The 17,796-nt window shown below is 37.3% G+C and overlaps 1 protein-coding gene across 1 annotated transcript in view; it reads left to right on the top strand.

Moving 5' to 3' along the window:
• The first annotated feature begins 511 nt into the window (after nucleotides 1-511).
• The window catches only part of LOC106876318 (sodium/glucose cotransporter 4), a 151,037-nt gene continuing 133,752 nt past the window's right edge, over nucleotides 512-17,796 (top strand). Inside the window, exon 1 of the mRNA XM_089345776.1 lies at nucleotides 512-1,457. Coding sequence (XP_089201902.1) covers nucleotides 1,365-1,457 — 93 coding nt within the window. The 5' untranslated portion in view covers nucleotides 512-1,364. The remainder of the gene's footprint in view (nucleotides 1,458-17,796) is intronic.

The following is a 17,796-nucleotide window of genomic DNA, read 5'->3' as shown; positions in this document are numbered from 1 at the left end:
GGTGTGTGTCACGTTTTTTCGCTGGCTCAAGCCAAATCCTAGGCGAATTGAGAGTAGGCTATTTATGTTGTGGGCGCGGAATTTCGAAGAAGAAATTATAAGAAAAAGCGTCCTAAGTCAAAGAGAGCACACATGTCAAATTTGGTGAAATTCGGTTGAAAATTGTAGAAGTGGTTCACAAAACACACACACAGACAGACAACTTGCCTTTTAATATATAAGATAGAAAAATGCACGTGTTTTATACAAAACATTCTGTGAATAGCACTTTTATACTATATAATATATAATGTTGTATATTATATATCATGTGTTACTGTATTTTTTTGCTTAATAGACGTGCATTTTTCTATATTCATAATGAATGAAATTTATGTGTGTGTGCGTGTGAACATATATAATATAATCTCTCTCTCTCTCTCTCTCTCTCTCTCTCTCTCTCTCTCTATATATATATATATATATATATATATATATATATATATATATATATTGATATGAAATGGCATAAGAAGAAAAAATAAGCTGTTGTGGAAATCAGTAAAGCTTATCAAAGAAAATACAGTTATAAAGTTTAAGAAAATAAATACTAATGTATAATTAATATTAAAATGTTGTGTGGAAAATTCCACGACGATTGAAAGCATTACATAGATCATGAAGGAGTCCACTTCCACAATGAAACGGTTAATATGGAAATTTACCTCGAGAATGCGCCCACGAGGAGTCTGTACGTGGTCGGTTGCTCCGCTAGAAATAGCAGCCACATTCTTATAATTATTACAAAGCGAAAGAAAATCGCATTACAAGAAGTAGTCCTAGGCTTCCCTTAAGAAGACGGTATATTTTGAATGTGCAAATATTTTAAACTATATTTCTACTCTATGAGGTATATATTGATCTGGGAGATAATAATAATCACATGGAGGATTGTTCCAGAAAATTACTCATGCAACTTAAAGAGTTAATATAGAAAACGAATATTGATTGCATCTTCGTTGTTGACATATCATTTAGAGTAAGGAGAAAGAAACAGAAAAAGACGGAAAGGGGGAAAGAGAAAGAAACAGAAAGACTAAACTAATATTCAACCTTTGAAAACGAACGAACACAAAAAATAAAATTTAAAAAAATAAATAAAAGCTGCACCATGTGCATTTCTGTGGAGTGAGTGGGAATTTTCTCATGTTAATTTATTTCTAATTTGCTTCGTCATAACTTTTTAACATTTTGTACGAAACGAGTGAGTGAATACTTTGCTTTCAATCACTTTATTCTAGTGCAATTCTTTCTGTGCAAGTGAATATTTAAGCAGATCCGCGCGAAATTTCACTCATTTTTCCACCTTTGGTCAATGCTGCGACATGGCGGAAGTGTTCGCAAACACATCACTGAGTGTTACCGATATTGTTATTGTTGCAGTTTATTTTGCATTTGTTTTATTCGTTGGATTATGGGTAAGTAAAACAAACAAATAATAATATTTTATTTCTCTGTTACTTTTTAATTATATCTTAAACAGTTTCTTGTTTACATCGTTTTCTTCTCGCTAGCATCTGGAACTTTCTCCGTCTACCTGTGTTTATACACGCACGCACGCATGCACACGCGCATTATGTTTGTTTGTGTGTATATATTTTGGCTACCGAATCAACAAGAGCGCAAAGTCTATTCTGTGATTACATGCCGGCCATTTATGTATATATATATATATATATGGAAGGAAAAGTCGAAATCCACTTTATTTTATTTTTTACAAAGTTTTACTATTATGTAACAATGACACCAAGCTCATTTTTAAGGTGAATTTCATGTTTTCCCAATGATTTTTTATGTGTTTTGGCTGTCGGACCCCCCCCCCCCCAAAAAAAAAACGTCGTTCTTTAGGTGAATCAACCCCTCGAAGTGAGACAGGTGTAATCGAATAGCGCAAGGATGACATCCTTATATATAGTAGATCTACCCCAGGTGCCTTCTAAAGCACTTTTGGTGGAGTTTGTGGAAGGAAATTACGATTTTTTTTTCAAATATTTCAATTCTTTAAAACTCTTTTTCAATAATTGTTCATTTTATGTTATGGAATTCTCACCCAATCCCATAACCATTTATGAGGGACAGCTTATTGCAAAACACCGCTGCATTTTGGATGCTAGGACGCCTTAACACATTTGGGCCTGGTCTGCGATTAATGCGAAGAATTGGATAAAAATAATGCAACGCATCTCGCCAGCCGTTCTTACAATAATACCAAACCTGTTACGTTGGACTTGTATTTTATTTTACTACTCCATGCCGGTCGTTTATATTTATATATTGGCAATCATACGTTACGATATATATATATATATATATATATATATATATATATATATATATATATATATATATATATACACGCATATATATGTGTGTGTGTATGTGTAGACCGCACCCCCTTTCGGTTATTCATTATTTTTTTTTCTACAGAAACCCACCTTTTCGACTGCGGAGATTCCAAATCTGCGAAAAAATAAATCGACATTTCAAAATTTTAATTCCCCCTCTACCAACTCCCCTCATCTCAGTTTTTCACTTTTTTTAGAAATATATTTTTGGCGAAATACGTAGGAAAATACGGAGATTATAATTTCAGAAACAAAAAATAAACATCCATTCCCCTACTACTAAAATAGCAGACGTAAAAAGTATCTAAACGACGAATCACGTTTTCAAAATTTTTCTTTCCTCATCCAATATTTTTCTTTGGGCCAGAGGAGTGGCGAGGGGTAAAATTAAACTTTTGAAAACGTGTTTTGGGGGTGTTCAATTTATAAGTACGCTCCAAACGAAAAGTCCGACAAGTTAAAAACAAAAGCCAAACCGAAGATCCACTTTCTAAATACGAATTACCAAAAAAGAAAAAAATTTAAAGAATGTCATTTTGTTGTGTGTGTGTGTGTGCCGACTTTTTTTTTTTTGCAGATTCGGAATCTCCGTACTGGAAAAGGTGGATTTCTGTATATATATATTTTATCATTTATTTATGCGCCCTTTTAAAGCCTAGCCAGGCTCATGGGCCCAATTTCCATGGCGTATGTGTTCCCCCCAGCTGTATGGGACGCCAGTCCATCGCAGCATTACTCAAGAAACAGGAAGAAAGAGTGAGTGAAAGTTGGGGCAAAAGAGTACAACAGGGGTCGCCACCATCCCCTGCCGGAGCCTCATGGAGCTTTAGGTGTTTTCACTCAATAAACACCCACAACGCCCGGTCTGAGAATTGAAACCATGATCCTCCAACCACGCGTCCGCTGCCCTAACCACTGGGCCATTGCACCTCCACGCGCGCACACACACACACACTCACATACACACACTCACATACACACGCCCATATGAAAGTTTCACATCGCCTAAACAAACAAATTGAAAGCAATGAAAAGTCCCACCTGAAAATACAACTGCTGGAGATTGAAAAAAATCTGCAACTCTCTCATGAAAAAGAAAGAGCAGACAATATCAAAGGCCTTTGTTAAATCAATGAATACCTGGACAAGATCCATATTCTGCTCATAGCACTTCTCCTTCATCTGTCTTGCTGTGAAAATCATATCCATTGTCCCTCTACCAGATCGGAAGCCACATTAAGATTCAGATAGGACATCATTTACGAGACACCCATTCAGACGGGTAAGAAGAATATTTGCCAGAACCTTGCCAGCAGCTGATAGTAGAGCAATACCTCTGTAGTTACCACACATTGTTCTGGCTCCTTTTCCTTTATATAGAGGAAGAATAATTGCATCCTTCCAGTCCTTATGGATTGCACCATCCCTCCAGACTGCACTAATAAGTTCATGAAGGGACCGTGTGATATAATTACCACCAAATCGCAAGACCTCAGCACAAATTCCATCCTTTCCGGGTGCCCTACCAAGATTCAATTTACTTATTGTTGTCATTACTTCATTTATTGAGGGCGAGGAGTCTAAGGAGCCAATGATAGGTCTTTGTTGCATAGTATCAATCACTGTTTCATCCACAACTGACTCATGGTTTAGGAGTTCAGAGAAGTGTTCGATCCAGCGACCTGTGATTTCTGTTGATTTAGTAAACAGAGTGGAAGACTCCTTGGAAAACAAAGGAGCTGATGTGGAGCTCTTAGGTCCATAAGCTCGCTTCATAAGATGGTAAAGCTTCTTGCTGTCATTTGCACCAGCAGCAACCTGAACATCACGAGCAAGATCCTCCCACCAAATGTTTTGCATCTTCCTGAGAGATCGCTGCAGTAATGTTTTTACACTGTTATAGTGGGCAAGTGCTAGACTTCGCTGCGCAGTAGACAGTTTTCTGTGTAGCAATACACTGTGGGCTTGACACTTTACCACCAATAGTCGCTGAACTTCAGCATCTTTCTCATCAAACCAGTCTCTGTGTCTGGCAGTAACATATCCCAGTGTTTCGGCTGCACATTGAAGAACCTGGTCTTGAAAAACCTCCCATGCTGCAGCAGTTTCAATGCTGGACAAGCATGTCTGAAGCTCTTTCCTAACCACATCATATACCTTGTGGACATTTAGACGGCGAGGAATGCTGACTGATCCTTTTCTCTCTTTCACTCTAATCACCATTCGGAACTTTGCTCGCACCAGACTGTGGTCTGTCCAGCATTCCGATCCATGAAAGGACTTGACATTACAAATGTCATAAATGTCATGCTTGCGGATGATGACATAATCCAGCAAGTGCCAAACTTTGGACCTTGGATGCATCTATGTTGTGTGATCACCTTTGTGCATAAAATGAGTGCTTGCGATGTAAAGTCCATGATCTTCGCAAAGCTCCAATAGCATGAGACCATTGCTATTCATTTTCCCTACTCCAAAACGTCCTAGAGAGTTCCATGTTTGCCAGTCTGTTCCAACCCTGGCATTAAAATCCCCCAGTAGAATGACTTTATCAGAATTGTGGATTTTTTAAAGTATGGCTCTCAGCTGGGTATAAAAGATTGTTTTATCTTCATAACAGCTAGTCAAAGTAGGTGCATAGGCACTTATTAGAGTAGCAAACCACTTACCTTTCAAGTGCAACCATAGTGTCATTATACGTTCATTTATAGGAACAAAGAGCTCTTCCAACTTCTTAAGGATATCAGATCGGACTTCAAAACCAACACCAGCCTCTCTGCGCTCCTCCTTCTGCCTTCCTTTCCCAAAAAAGGTGTATCTACCTCCTACTTCCTCAAGCTGACCATCACCTATACAAGTCTCTAAGAGTGCAGCTATATCAATTTTATAACAGTTCAGCTCACAAGCAACAAGTGTCGTGCCTCTTTCAGGCCTACAATCACTCTTGTTGTCCAACTGAGTGTGCACATTCCAACATGAAATGTTTAAGTTCCGTCCAGATTTTATAAATAAAAGACTCTTTGTTTTTCGAGCACAGGGTGGATTCCGTCAGTCGTGCTAAACTGACCAGATATGGAAAGACAGGCAATTTTTGGTTCACCTTTTCTAGAACCTCCCCGTTCTCCGGGTGAGCAGTGCCCTCTCCAAATGGATCTGCTCAGACACCCATGCAGCAACCAAATCCTACTGCTGTCTTGGGCAACAAGGAGACGACTTTATATCTAGCATGGACCGCCTATGTGCAGGTCACTGACTACATGCTTCCAACCCGTCAGGTCTGCATGCTTCACCACCTTCCCATCGCCGCAGGACTTCCGAATGAAAAAAAAATATATATATACTAAAGATAAGTTAAATATATACTAAAAATAAGATAAACATATATAGAGAAAAAAAAAAATTCACATATCGAACAGCAGTCGGCAATGCCTGTGCAGAGTTTTAGGTCCAATAAGGCTTGCACAACACCTCATAGACCCTCTCCACTTTATTGACATTATCCAGAGACAAACCGGAGCAAGATGTCTCGTGCCAATATGAGTCGCAGGCTCAGGGATGTGGGAGCCCCATGATCTCTAGCACAAACCAAAGATCCCCAAAATGTCCAATGCCATTCCCTACATATCATGGTTCTGCCTATCAAATCAACCACGATGAGCTCGGCTTCCATAAAGTCTGTGCAAGATGGATGCCAAGAGAGCTTACTGCAGAATACAAACGCCAACATCTTGAGGTCTGTCTGCGTTTACTTGATCGCTACAACAATGAGGGCAGTCACCGATGAAACGTGGGTCTATTATTATGAAGCAGAATCCAAAATACAGAGTATGGAGTGGAAACATCCTGGCTCACCAGCGACGAAGAAATTCAAGACTCAGTCTTCTGCGGGAAAGGTTATGCTAACCTTTCTTTGGGACTCAAAAGGGTCTATATTGAAAGACTACATGGAAAAGGGGTGTACGATCAACAATGCAAGATACAGTGCTTTGCTGGCCAACAAACTGAAGCCAGCAATTCGTACCAAATGCCGAAGCTTATTGTCGAAGAAAGTTTTGTTGTTGCATGACAATGCACGCCCACTCAGACCGTTGAAACCATTATCCAATTGGGTTTTGAAGTACTGGAACACCCTGTCTACAGCCCAGATCTCGCCCCTTCCGACTATCATGTCTTTGGACCGCTCAAAGACGGTTTACGAGGTCGTCGATTTCCTGCGGATGAAGATGTGAAGGAGGCGGTCCATAAATGGTTGCACGACCAACCAAAGACCTTCTTGGAGGGTCAACGCAAGCTTGTGGACTGCTGGACCAAGTGCATCGAAAAGAAGGAGACTATATAGAAAAATGACGTACTTGTTTATCTCCTGCTTTTGTGTAAATACATTGAAAAAACAAGAGTGCGTATAATTTCTCGTATATATATATATATATATATATATATATATATATATATATATATATATATATATATATATATAAGGGAACACTCCGTCGGTTACGACGACCAGAGTCCCAGCTGATTCGATCAACGGAACAGCCTGCTCATGACATTAACGTACAAGTGGCTGAGCACTCCACGGACATGTGTACCTTTAACGCAGTTCTCGAGAGATTAAGCGTGACACAGAGTGTGTCAAGGCTGGGCCTTTGAAATACAGGTACTACTCATTTTTGGCCAGCAATTGACTGGTGTAACGTGAAATAAAGTGTCTTGCTCAAAGACACAATGCATCGCCGGGAAATGAACTCACAACCTTACGATCGTGAGCCGAATATCCCATATAATGCATTTTATTGTTTTGCTGCAAAATAACATTGGGAACCGTCGCCTTAGAGCACTAACAGTAGAGAAACACCGATTTCACCTGATCGTCTTCTAGGAGTCATTTCCGGACATTGTACCATTTAACCAACATAACATATTTACGTTATTCACAAATGTTTTCGTTTACCTTGGAATAGATCCAGCGAACGACATGCTTTTCTAGCGGTACGTAGAATATATATATATATATATATATATATATATATATATATATATATATATATATATATATATATATATATATATATATATATATATATATATATATATACATACATATATATATATATATACATACATATATATATCTACATCGCATTTTCCACAATTTCAAAACAACCTCAAGCTGTTGTTTGAGAAAAATTGGCAGAATCTAATTTTGTAGTTGTGTCCTTGCAACCATTATTTTTCTCCGCCTTCTTTGAAAAAAGCAAAAAGTCCTGCCTTCTGAAACTGATATACAGTAATGCCTCGATATACGAATTAATCTGTTCTCGGAGACCGCTCGTAAACCGAAAATTCGTAAAGCAGAGTAATAATTTACCATAATAGCTATGTTATAAATCATAATTTGTTCCCAGAAAAATATTTTACCAATAAAATTTATAATACTCGTAAATAAATGGCAATAAAACAGTAGTATGTAAAGAATATTTTATGTAGAGTAAAAGGAATGTCAAGATCATTTATAATAAAAATATAATTATTATAATCGTTTTCTGAATCACTTTCACTCGCAATAGGATCGCGAACACTATTACTTGTAGAAGCAATCCCCAATTCACAAGCACTCGTAGACAGACTTGTAGATTTCTTTTTAAAAAACAAGTCTACAGTTGTTTGCTTAGAAGAAACTGTCTTTCGCTCTCTCGGTAACACGCAGAAGCAATGGTTATGGTAGTAGAAACTTTTGCACTTCGTTCAAAATTTGGATTTTGTGCTAAAAAAATAAAACTCGTAAACCTGGAGTCTTGTAAGACGGGTCCTCGTAAAGTGAGGTATTACTGTATTTTCCTTGTCACTGATACAGGGACATAAAGAGAAGTTTGTTCTATGAGTATAAACGCCTATTTTCCGTTTTCCTTTAGGCGCATATGTAAAAATATCCGTTGCCTTTATTAAAAACTAGCAGAGATACCCGGCGTTGCTCGGGATTAAAATGGCATTGTTTATATATATTACAGTTATGTTGAAAAAGTGATACGGGAAAGCGCAGCATTGACGACAAAACATTTGTGGAATAAATTATGGGCTAATTCGACTAAGCGACGTGCCATGCGTCCGTTTGGAGTATTCCAAACCGTAACCTGTCATGGAAAATTGAGAGGGGGCATGTGATTTTTGAACGCACTGAAAAGTTGTCACTGGATATACTCTCCTTTGTGGCAGTCGGTGCTGCGTCTGACATGACCCATCGTCTGTAGTTTATATCTCCTTCGAATTTATGACAACTCCTTCGATGTAGGACAATAATGTCCTACACCACTCATAAAGTAAATTTGGAGGAACTGTGGTTTTCATTTGTGGGTATCAGGGAACCAATGAGGTGAGAGACTTGCCCTTGAACTTTGAACGTCGGCGTAAATCCATGTTCAATTATCTCCTTAGATGCACCAAACGATGTCATTTGAAATGCAGAGTTGACTGATATTGTTCAGAAAATCCTTTGATTGGATGGAAGTGCCATCCAGAAGATTCATAAGAGGTTGAGGAAGAGCTGGTAGTGCTGGCAATCTTACCTTACCGCCCGAGCAGCACATGCCATTAGTTTCATTTGGAAATTTTAAAGCTTTGCAGAAACGACAATTTGAGTTTAGCACACCAATTTGGACAAAATTATCAGTTTTATAAGAATGGGATGGATCATATCTGAAGCAGCTTCAGGAGTTGTGAAGAACGAATTTGTATGTGGTCTGTATCAACCTGGATATTATATCCCTCTTCTTAGTATATAGGGTTCAAAGGCCCACAGCTCTTCAATGCCCTGCCACGAGAATTAAGAAATCTGCATAAGGTGAAGTAGATGTCTTCTAAAAGGAGCTAGATATCCTCCTGTTTACAATAGCGGATGAACCAACAACCCGTCATAAGATACAGACGAGGGTAGCGGAATCAAACTCCCTTATACACCAAATGGACCAACAGCTGAGACACAGACACATATGGGAGTGGTGATGTGAAACACTCCAGACTGAGGAAATCAGAAAAACCACGGTAGTGCTCCAGCATGACAGCAGCCGTATAGCTGAAACGAGTTGTTTTTGGAAGTGTCGAATGTGTATCGTATCATACATACAAGAAAGTAGTATTTCGAATGCAGTATAACCGTGAAAACAGCTGAAAGATTGCTGACAACTTTTTCCGTCATATAAGAGTAAAATACCCAATTTTTTTAATGTTTTCACGGTGATACTACATTCAAAATATTACTTTCTTGCCTGTATGATATATATATATATATATATATATATATATATATATATATATGTTTGATTAATAAAGTCAAAAAAGGATAAAAATCTTTTACAAGAATTTTATCAGGAAGTTAGTGTGTAAAAAAATTCATAAGGGAAATTTCTATTCCCAAGGATATAATTATTCGTTTATATTTATATAAGGGCATTATTCTGTAGCAATGCCCTTATATAAATATAAACGTATATATATATATATATATATATATATATATATATATATATATATATATATATATATATATATATATATATGGAGTACCGACAATTCAGTGCATAGACAATTCAGCGCATGTAATATACTCAGTTTTCTGAAGATATTCTCAACAAAATTCAATTGAAAGTAGAAGACTAATTGATTGCTTATAAAACGTGAAAAATTTGAGGGGTCATATCTAAAACCTTGCCTAGCGTTTCTCATCCAACTTTAAAAAATAAGCGGTATTGTTCAATTTCTGAGATAAAATTGATTTGCAAAGAACATACCTTATATTATTTTATTGTACCTTGTGTTATTTCACCCCACCGAGTTTCAACTCTTTTTGTGTCAGTTTTTGAGGGAAGAGAGACTTCCCTAAGCATTTTTGCATCTTTATTAAGTAGCAGTTTCTGTTTGCCTGTCCATCGGGTAATTAAAACTTACATTTATATTTTCATTTGAAACCAATGTTACTTATCTCATAGTTCTTACCACTAAGCCAGGGAAAAGCGAAATAAAATGCGTAAAGAAACAGTCGTCAAATGCAAAAGCCAAAGAACAGTTTATTACTTAAATATCATTTGCAATATTCACTTTGGAGATAAAACAGCGTTCAGTCTGACGTATAGGTGTCAATAAGAGGTATGTACTATGGAAGAGTACATTGTGCTTATCCTAATGTGAAAGTGTTTGAGTGTCAAAAGTTTAAGGTTAATTATGATGTCCGATTCCATTGGAAGTTGTATATATTGTGGGCTGAACAGCTTTCCTTCATTTTATTGGTCTCATGACAATTTTGAAAAGGTTCACTGTGTTAAGAATGCAGGAATACATGATTAGGGATGGACAATACAGCGGTAATGTTGAATTAGCTGCCATTGTAATTCAAGTTCATTACAAAAATGACGATGAAATTATTCTTCCACTCTTCACCATTTGCGGTCGAACAGTTACAGAAAGGAAGATTTCAGTGTTATATAGTGGCGAAATTTACAACGGCCAATACGATGCTCTCTTTCCCATAAACAATCATGGGCATGAAAGAACTGTAGAGGGAAATGAAATATCACAAGACAATAAAAAAGATAAAAGAATGAGAATTCAAACACTCAATATGAAAATTGTAGAAGAAAGTAATAACCATCGGAAAGTTAGGTTGCAAAAAATTAGGAAATATGAGAGGAGGACAAGAGAACAAGGTGATAAAGATAGGGAAATAAGATTGCAGAGAAAGAACGAAAATTGTAGAAATAAAAAAATACAAGAAAATAAAAAAAAACAAAGAAATACGATTGCAAAAAAGGAGAGAAAAAGGTAGAATAAATAGAAAACAAGAATGTGAAAACGACCGAAAAATACGACTAAAAAGGAGAAAGCTTTCCAGAGAAAACCAGCAGAAAAAGTATAGACGATTTCAATGGCAAGGTGTAGCATTTAATTATGACCCTAATCGTAATTATGCATCTGAAAAATTGTCTCCCTGAGCTCTATGTGCAAAACATGTGAAAGGTGTGGTGCTAGGAAGTGGGACAAGGTATCATTAGGTATGTGTTGTTCTAAAGGTAAAGTCCATTTACAAATACCTGAGCCTCCAGGACTTATAAAATATCTTATTTTGGGTACCACTTCAGAATCAAAACACTTTCTTAAAAATATTCGAGCATACAATTGTGCTTTTCAAATGACATCATTTGGAGCAAGAATTATTAGAGTAAATGGGTTTATGCCGACTTTTATATTGCAAGGACAAATTTATCACAGAATTGGCCCTCGTATGCCTTTACAAAATAAAGATTCACAATTTTTACAAATATATTTTATTGGTGACATTCAAAAGGAAGCACAGTGTCGCAACAAGGGTCTACAAAGTGTTCTTAGTCCGAAATTTCATTGAGTGTTTTTGTTTTCTTTAAAAATATTTACTATAAGTTAGATAAAGAGCTTTGCGATGTTACTGTTAATTCTCTGAGTCATTAAAACGGGCAACGCCGGGTACTTCAGCTAGTCTATATCTATAAAAATGTGTGTGTGTGTGTGTGTGTGTGTGTGTGTGTGTGTGTGTGTGTGTGTGTGCGTGCGCGCGCATGTTCCTTATGCATTCCAAAACCGAGTTGCCGATTTTGACGTATGGTGTATCAAAAGGTTCAGTAAACTTTCGGCTACTAACTAAACTATATTATCATTCACATATTTGCATTACAAAAATTTAACATTGTAATTTTTCTTTTAGTCACCTATCGTAATCGACATTTTATACCAGCACTACAACGATGATGACGTCACATTTTGTAAATATAAGAGATTTCGCGCGTTCGTCACGTACGTTAGGTTGATGACTGACAAGTATATGTGTGTGACGGTGTATGTGTCTGTCAGTATACATACATTTGTGACGACTAACGCACACACCTACACACACACACACACACACACACACACACACACACACACACACATCTAAAGACAGAGGCAGACAGACACAAGGACAGAGATAGGCTTGTCTGTATCTATAAAAGAATTTCTATGTGTGTTTGTGTGCGTATCTTTCTTATGCATTCCAAAACCGAGTTACCGATTTTGACGTATGAGGTATCAAAAAGATTCAGTACTATTTCCACTACCAACTAAACTTTATTTTCATTCACATGTTTGCATTACAAAAAATTTAACATTATAATCTTTTCCATAAGTCAACTATCGTAAACATTTTATACGACGACGATGGCGTCACATTTTCTATGTGAGTGTGTACCTTAAAAGACATCCATCGTCACGACACACCTTCACTCACTCACTCTATCTCTCTCCCTTTCTTTCTTTCTTTCTTTCTTTCTTTCTTTCTTTCTTTCTTTCTCTCTCTCTCTCTCTCTCTCTCGCACACACACACACACATCCATTTCATATACACGTACATAGATCTTTCACTTTCTCATCTCCTTCACTTTCTGCTCTCTCTCTCTCTCTCTCTCTCTCTCTCTCTCTCTCTCTCTCTCTTCCTCCTTTTCGCTTTCTCTTTTCTTTCAATTTCTGCTCTCTTCAAAGCATAAACAAATAAATTTTAACGGAATGAGCGAAAGAAGCGCAAAATGAGAAAAAGACAGAAAGACAAGAGAAAGAAACAGAAACAGAAAACAAGTTTCTATAGAAGTTGAAAGACAGGGATAGCGAGTGAGAGAGAAATACTGATGTTTCATACCCTATGTATGTTCTAGGGCTGAAGGTGAAAAAAAAAAGCTGGCAGAAAGTTGATACTGTATGTATGTTCTATAGGTGAAGGTAAAAGAAAGCCGGCACAGAGAGAAGGGGAAAGCGGAAGAGAAGACGCTGCGAACCCCGGAAACGAGATCGGGTCGCACAATTTTCAGGTCATTTTCACTTTCGTCCCATGTTTCATGCATGGGTAGAACTAAGCATTATCTCGCTCTTTCAATTCCTTATTATAATGTACGGAGACCTTATGTTGTCAACATGTTATAACTTCACTACATTTCCTTCTTTTGGAATTAAGAAAGATATGCAAAAATGACTTCCTTTGGCACACACACACACACAGTTAAACTTCTGTACGAATTATGTTATTTTTGCTGTGTGCTAAATAACGGCTCAAATCCTATGGAAATTACCTTTTCTTATTCTATCATTCCTGTTTGTGATGAGCGTATTTCAAAGTCTGATCTTTCATTTAAACTTACAAAAAAGTTATCTCAGAAATCCCGTCCTTTACCTTGTTTCTAGCATATCCGAGATGACATTTGTGTATCCCTCCCCCTATTTCTTTCCTCAATTTACTCACATTCCTATGTTTTCAATACAGGAGATATGCATTTCGTCAGAAAGCGAGTAGCTAATGGGTGGCCGAGGTGGTGAAGGGGCATTCAGTATTTCTTTCAGAAAAATTAAACTTTCGAAAAGAAATTATATTTCCCACATTCATAATTTCTGTATTTTACCACGTGAATAAAAACAAAATTTGGGAAACAGTTGAAAATTAAGAAATTTCGGTGGGGTGGGGGGAAATTATAATTTTGCAAACGTGATTTCTGGGTAAAATCATATTAACCCCTTTTTATATTCGATGAAACTGAACATAGTTTGTGATCCTTCTTAAGAACACAAATCACTTTCATGCAAGAACACAAATCACTTTCTGGACAAAGAATAACTTCTATTACACCAGTAATCCACTCCACTATATATCAGCTAACAGAATGTATTACGCTTATCAAGACAGAACATAGCCAAATCATTCACAGTTTACCACTTCTCATAATAACGGTATACAAATTGAAATATGAATTTTTCCATATCTCTTCATTCGTTACAAAAAAATGAAATTATACAATGCCCAACTTCAAATTGCTTATGTCTTCCATCTTATATGTTCCTTAATCGTTCACTCTTTTCAGCCATGCTACCAAAACGAAAACATTCTAATTTAACTCTACAAACAAGGGCCGCAAAGAAAACTGCCTCTATTCGTGCTCAAGAAAACTCACTTCAGCGATGCCCAAATGTGCAATATTTCAAAACGATCACCGACAGTGGAAGTTCTGCTCCAAACTACACTTATTGTCTGGGATGAATGCACGATGGCACACCGTTGTGCACTAGAAACCCTAGATAAGTCACTAAAGGATATTAGAAACAATACTGCTATTATCATGGGTTTAACTGCTGTCCTCGCAGGGGATTTCCGTTAAATATTACTAGTCATACCACGGAGTAAGCGAGCTGACGAGATCTGTGCGTATCTGAAGTCTTCACCTCTGTGGAGGTTTGTTCGTCAGCTTTCATTATGCAAGAATACACGAGCTCATTTCTACAACGACCCCTTAGCTGAGGAATTCTCTCATCAACTTCTACAAATTGGAAATGGCGCCTTACGTTGAATTGCACCCTGCAACAGCATGTACTGCAATGTGGGCACATGGTGTCTACATTGACTGAGCTTAAAGAAAAATTATTTCCTATATTGCAAGACCACTTCAAAAACATAGCATGGTTCGCAGAGAAAGATATTCTAGCACTTCGGAATGAAAGCGTTGACAAAGTAAACCTTGAACTCCTCCACATTCTACCTGGAGATGTTTCAGCGTTTATCTCCATTGATACTACCATCGACGAACATGCCACTGTTGACTTTCCAGTTGAATTTCTCAACTCTCTACAACCCACAGGACTGCCACCTCATAAGTCGTTCCTAAAGAAAGGTGCACCTATAATGCTCTTGTGGAATTTAGACCCATCACGACTATAACTACAATGAGAAGTAATGTCCTAGAAGCAACAATTATTGCCGGCTGCCATCGAGGAGAGATCGCATACATTCCACGCACGCCCTTTACTCCTTTAAACGTGCCATTTCAATTCAAGCGCTTCTAGTTCCCAGTGCGATTGTGCTTAGCTATGACGATCAACAAAACCTAAGGTCAAACTTTAAAAATTGTGGGTCTCAATTTACAAAGACTCTGTTTTTCTCATGGACAACTATATATCGCATGCTCTCGATTTAGCAGTGCAGATGACCTGTATATTTATTCTACCGACTTACGCAAAACATCGTTTACCATCGGCTTCACTTAACATATGCTGAGGTGTGCAGTCTGCCCAAACATTACAGAGATGGTGTTTTTCACAGTGTAGCAGCTTTCTTTCCATGTACCTAATTTTCTGCAATACGGATACCTCTACGTCTTCATACGTCATCCAATTCTTAAAATCCGTAACTCTAGGTCATTTGGGGAGCAATGTTAGGATTTCATTCTAATCTAAGCTGCCATTCTACATGTCTTTGGTGTCAACAATTTCAGCATTGTTCATCACAAAATTACCGAAAAACATGTTTATAAAGAAGAGTTGTTCGCTTCACACTCCTCGAATAAGACAATGTGGCTGTAGGTCATAACACACGGGCAACGCCGGGATGCATTGCTAGTTAAATATATATTAGCAATAACTATCAAAAAAATAAAATAATTAATTAATCCTTTCATTTGATTTCTTGTATAGGCACAGGGTCATCTCTATTTTCATATTGATATTATTTTTGCATTTTCATATCGTACTATCTTATTCTAACCCCTCTAGTTCCATATGAGGATTTTTCCATTATAAGGGAGAAAGAGATGTGATTAAGTGTTTTATAACCTATCTTATTTCTTAGATTTTCTTTCCAATATATTTTCTTGTGGAAATTTTCCATTGATTCATTATTAAAATTTCATGCGTTTTAATCCCAAATTCGAAGTATGTTAGTATAATATACTCTGCAAGCAGCTTCAAGTCACTCAACAGTAAATGTTCATTTTTTAACCGCCTACCATGTATTACATAACCGCATCGTAATACTTTTGGCAGTTATGCTCGTGGTATCACGTATATCTCATAAAAGCAAAATACGTCTCTCGGAAAATAATAATATAGCTTGAATGATAGCATTGAAAGAAACTCATTCAATAATATGCATATATTTCTTGATACCAAAATACACGCTTGATAGATAAACACATACTTGGCTCTATTCATACCAAAAATCGTTGTTTTGTTTTATCACTCTAGATAACTATATAAAAATATTCCATGAGCCAAAACTAGGATATCATAACACAGAGTATCAAATAGTATAAGTATCAAATAGTATATGTTATTTGATACTCTTTTTACTCTTTTACTTGTTTCAGTCATTTGACTGCGGCCATGCTGGATCACCGCCTTTAGTCGAGAAAATCGACCCCAGGACTTATTCTTTGTAAGCCTAGTACTTATTCTATTGGTCTCTTTTGCAGAGCCGCTAAGTTACGGGGAAGTAAACACACCAGCATCGGTTGTCAAGCGATGGTAGGGAGACAAACACAGACACACATACATATATATATACATATATACGACGGGCTTCTTTCAGTTTCCGTCTACCAAATCCACTCACAAGGCTTTGGTCGGCTCGTGGCTATAGTAGAAGACACTTGCCCAAGGTGCCACGCAGTGGGACTGAACCCGGAACCATGTGGTTGATAAGCAAGCAACTTACCACACAGTCACTCCTGCGCTATAAAAGAAAGAGAGAGAGAGAGAGAGAGAGAGAGAGAGAGAGAGAGAGAGAGAGAGAGAGAGAGAGAGAGAGAGAGAGAGAGAGAGAGGGAGAGTCAGTTCACTTTTTCATTACCTCTAGGAAAAATTTTTCTTTTTAAAATTTACAAACAATGGCGTTCATTGCGGTAGCAACTGAAAATGGAGAAGTGAAAAAGAGATGGGGGTGAGAAGCTTGAGTAACAGCACGATTACTGCCAGCCTACTTTCACCACTTAGTGTCACTAGCAACAACAGCAAGACTGCTGACAGTAGTGAAGGCAACATCCGCATTACGCTACCACGAATAATACTAACTCTATCGTCAACGTTGAAAGACGAGTGACTGGTTGCGCGTAGCTATTGCTGCGAATACCAGTAGCAACGCTAATACTCCACTGTTTCCATCATAATAGTTGCAGCTGTCACCAACATCAGTGCCGCGAGAACTTTTTAAATAATTACTGGTAAAAAAAAAAAAAAAACCCTTTCTGGAATTTTAAATGAGTATTTCCAAGGGTCTCCCCACAGTTCATGTAATCTATTAAAACCTCAACCTTTCACATTGCCTCAGCTTCTCAGCATTTTGTCATCTTTTATCATTTTTAGCTTTTCGTTTCTCCATCACTAATTGCTAATTTCTCAGGATCTAGTTAAACTGATTCACCAAATCTGCATTTTTTAAAAGGAAGTTAAAAAATCTGAAAATCTGAAACTAACTAGATCCATTTCTCAATTGTCACTTTGTTCTACCTGTTCATTCCTCCTATCACGTTTACAAGTGCCTTAACCTCTCTTAGCTTAGAGTCCCCTATCTCTTTCCGGCACTACACTTTAGTTCCCCTTTTCA

This window comes from Octopus bimaculoides, chromosome 2, assembly GCF_046866305.1.
Source record: "Octopus bimaculoides isolate indiv1 chromosome 2, ASM4686630v1, whole genome shotgun sequence".
In the NCBI taxonomy this organism is placed as follows: domain Eukaryota; kingdom Metazoa; phylum Mollusca; class Cephalopoda; order Octopoda; family Octopodidae; genus Octopus; species Octopus bimaculoides.
The sequence above is the reverse complement of the archived record's forward strand: the minus strand, read 5'-3'. Positions and strand labels throughout refer to the sequence as shown.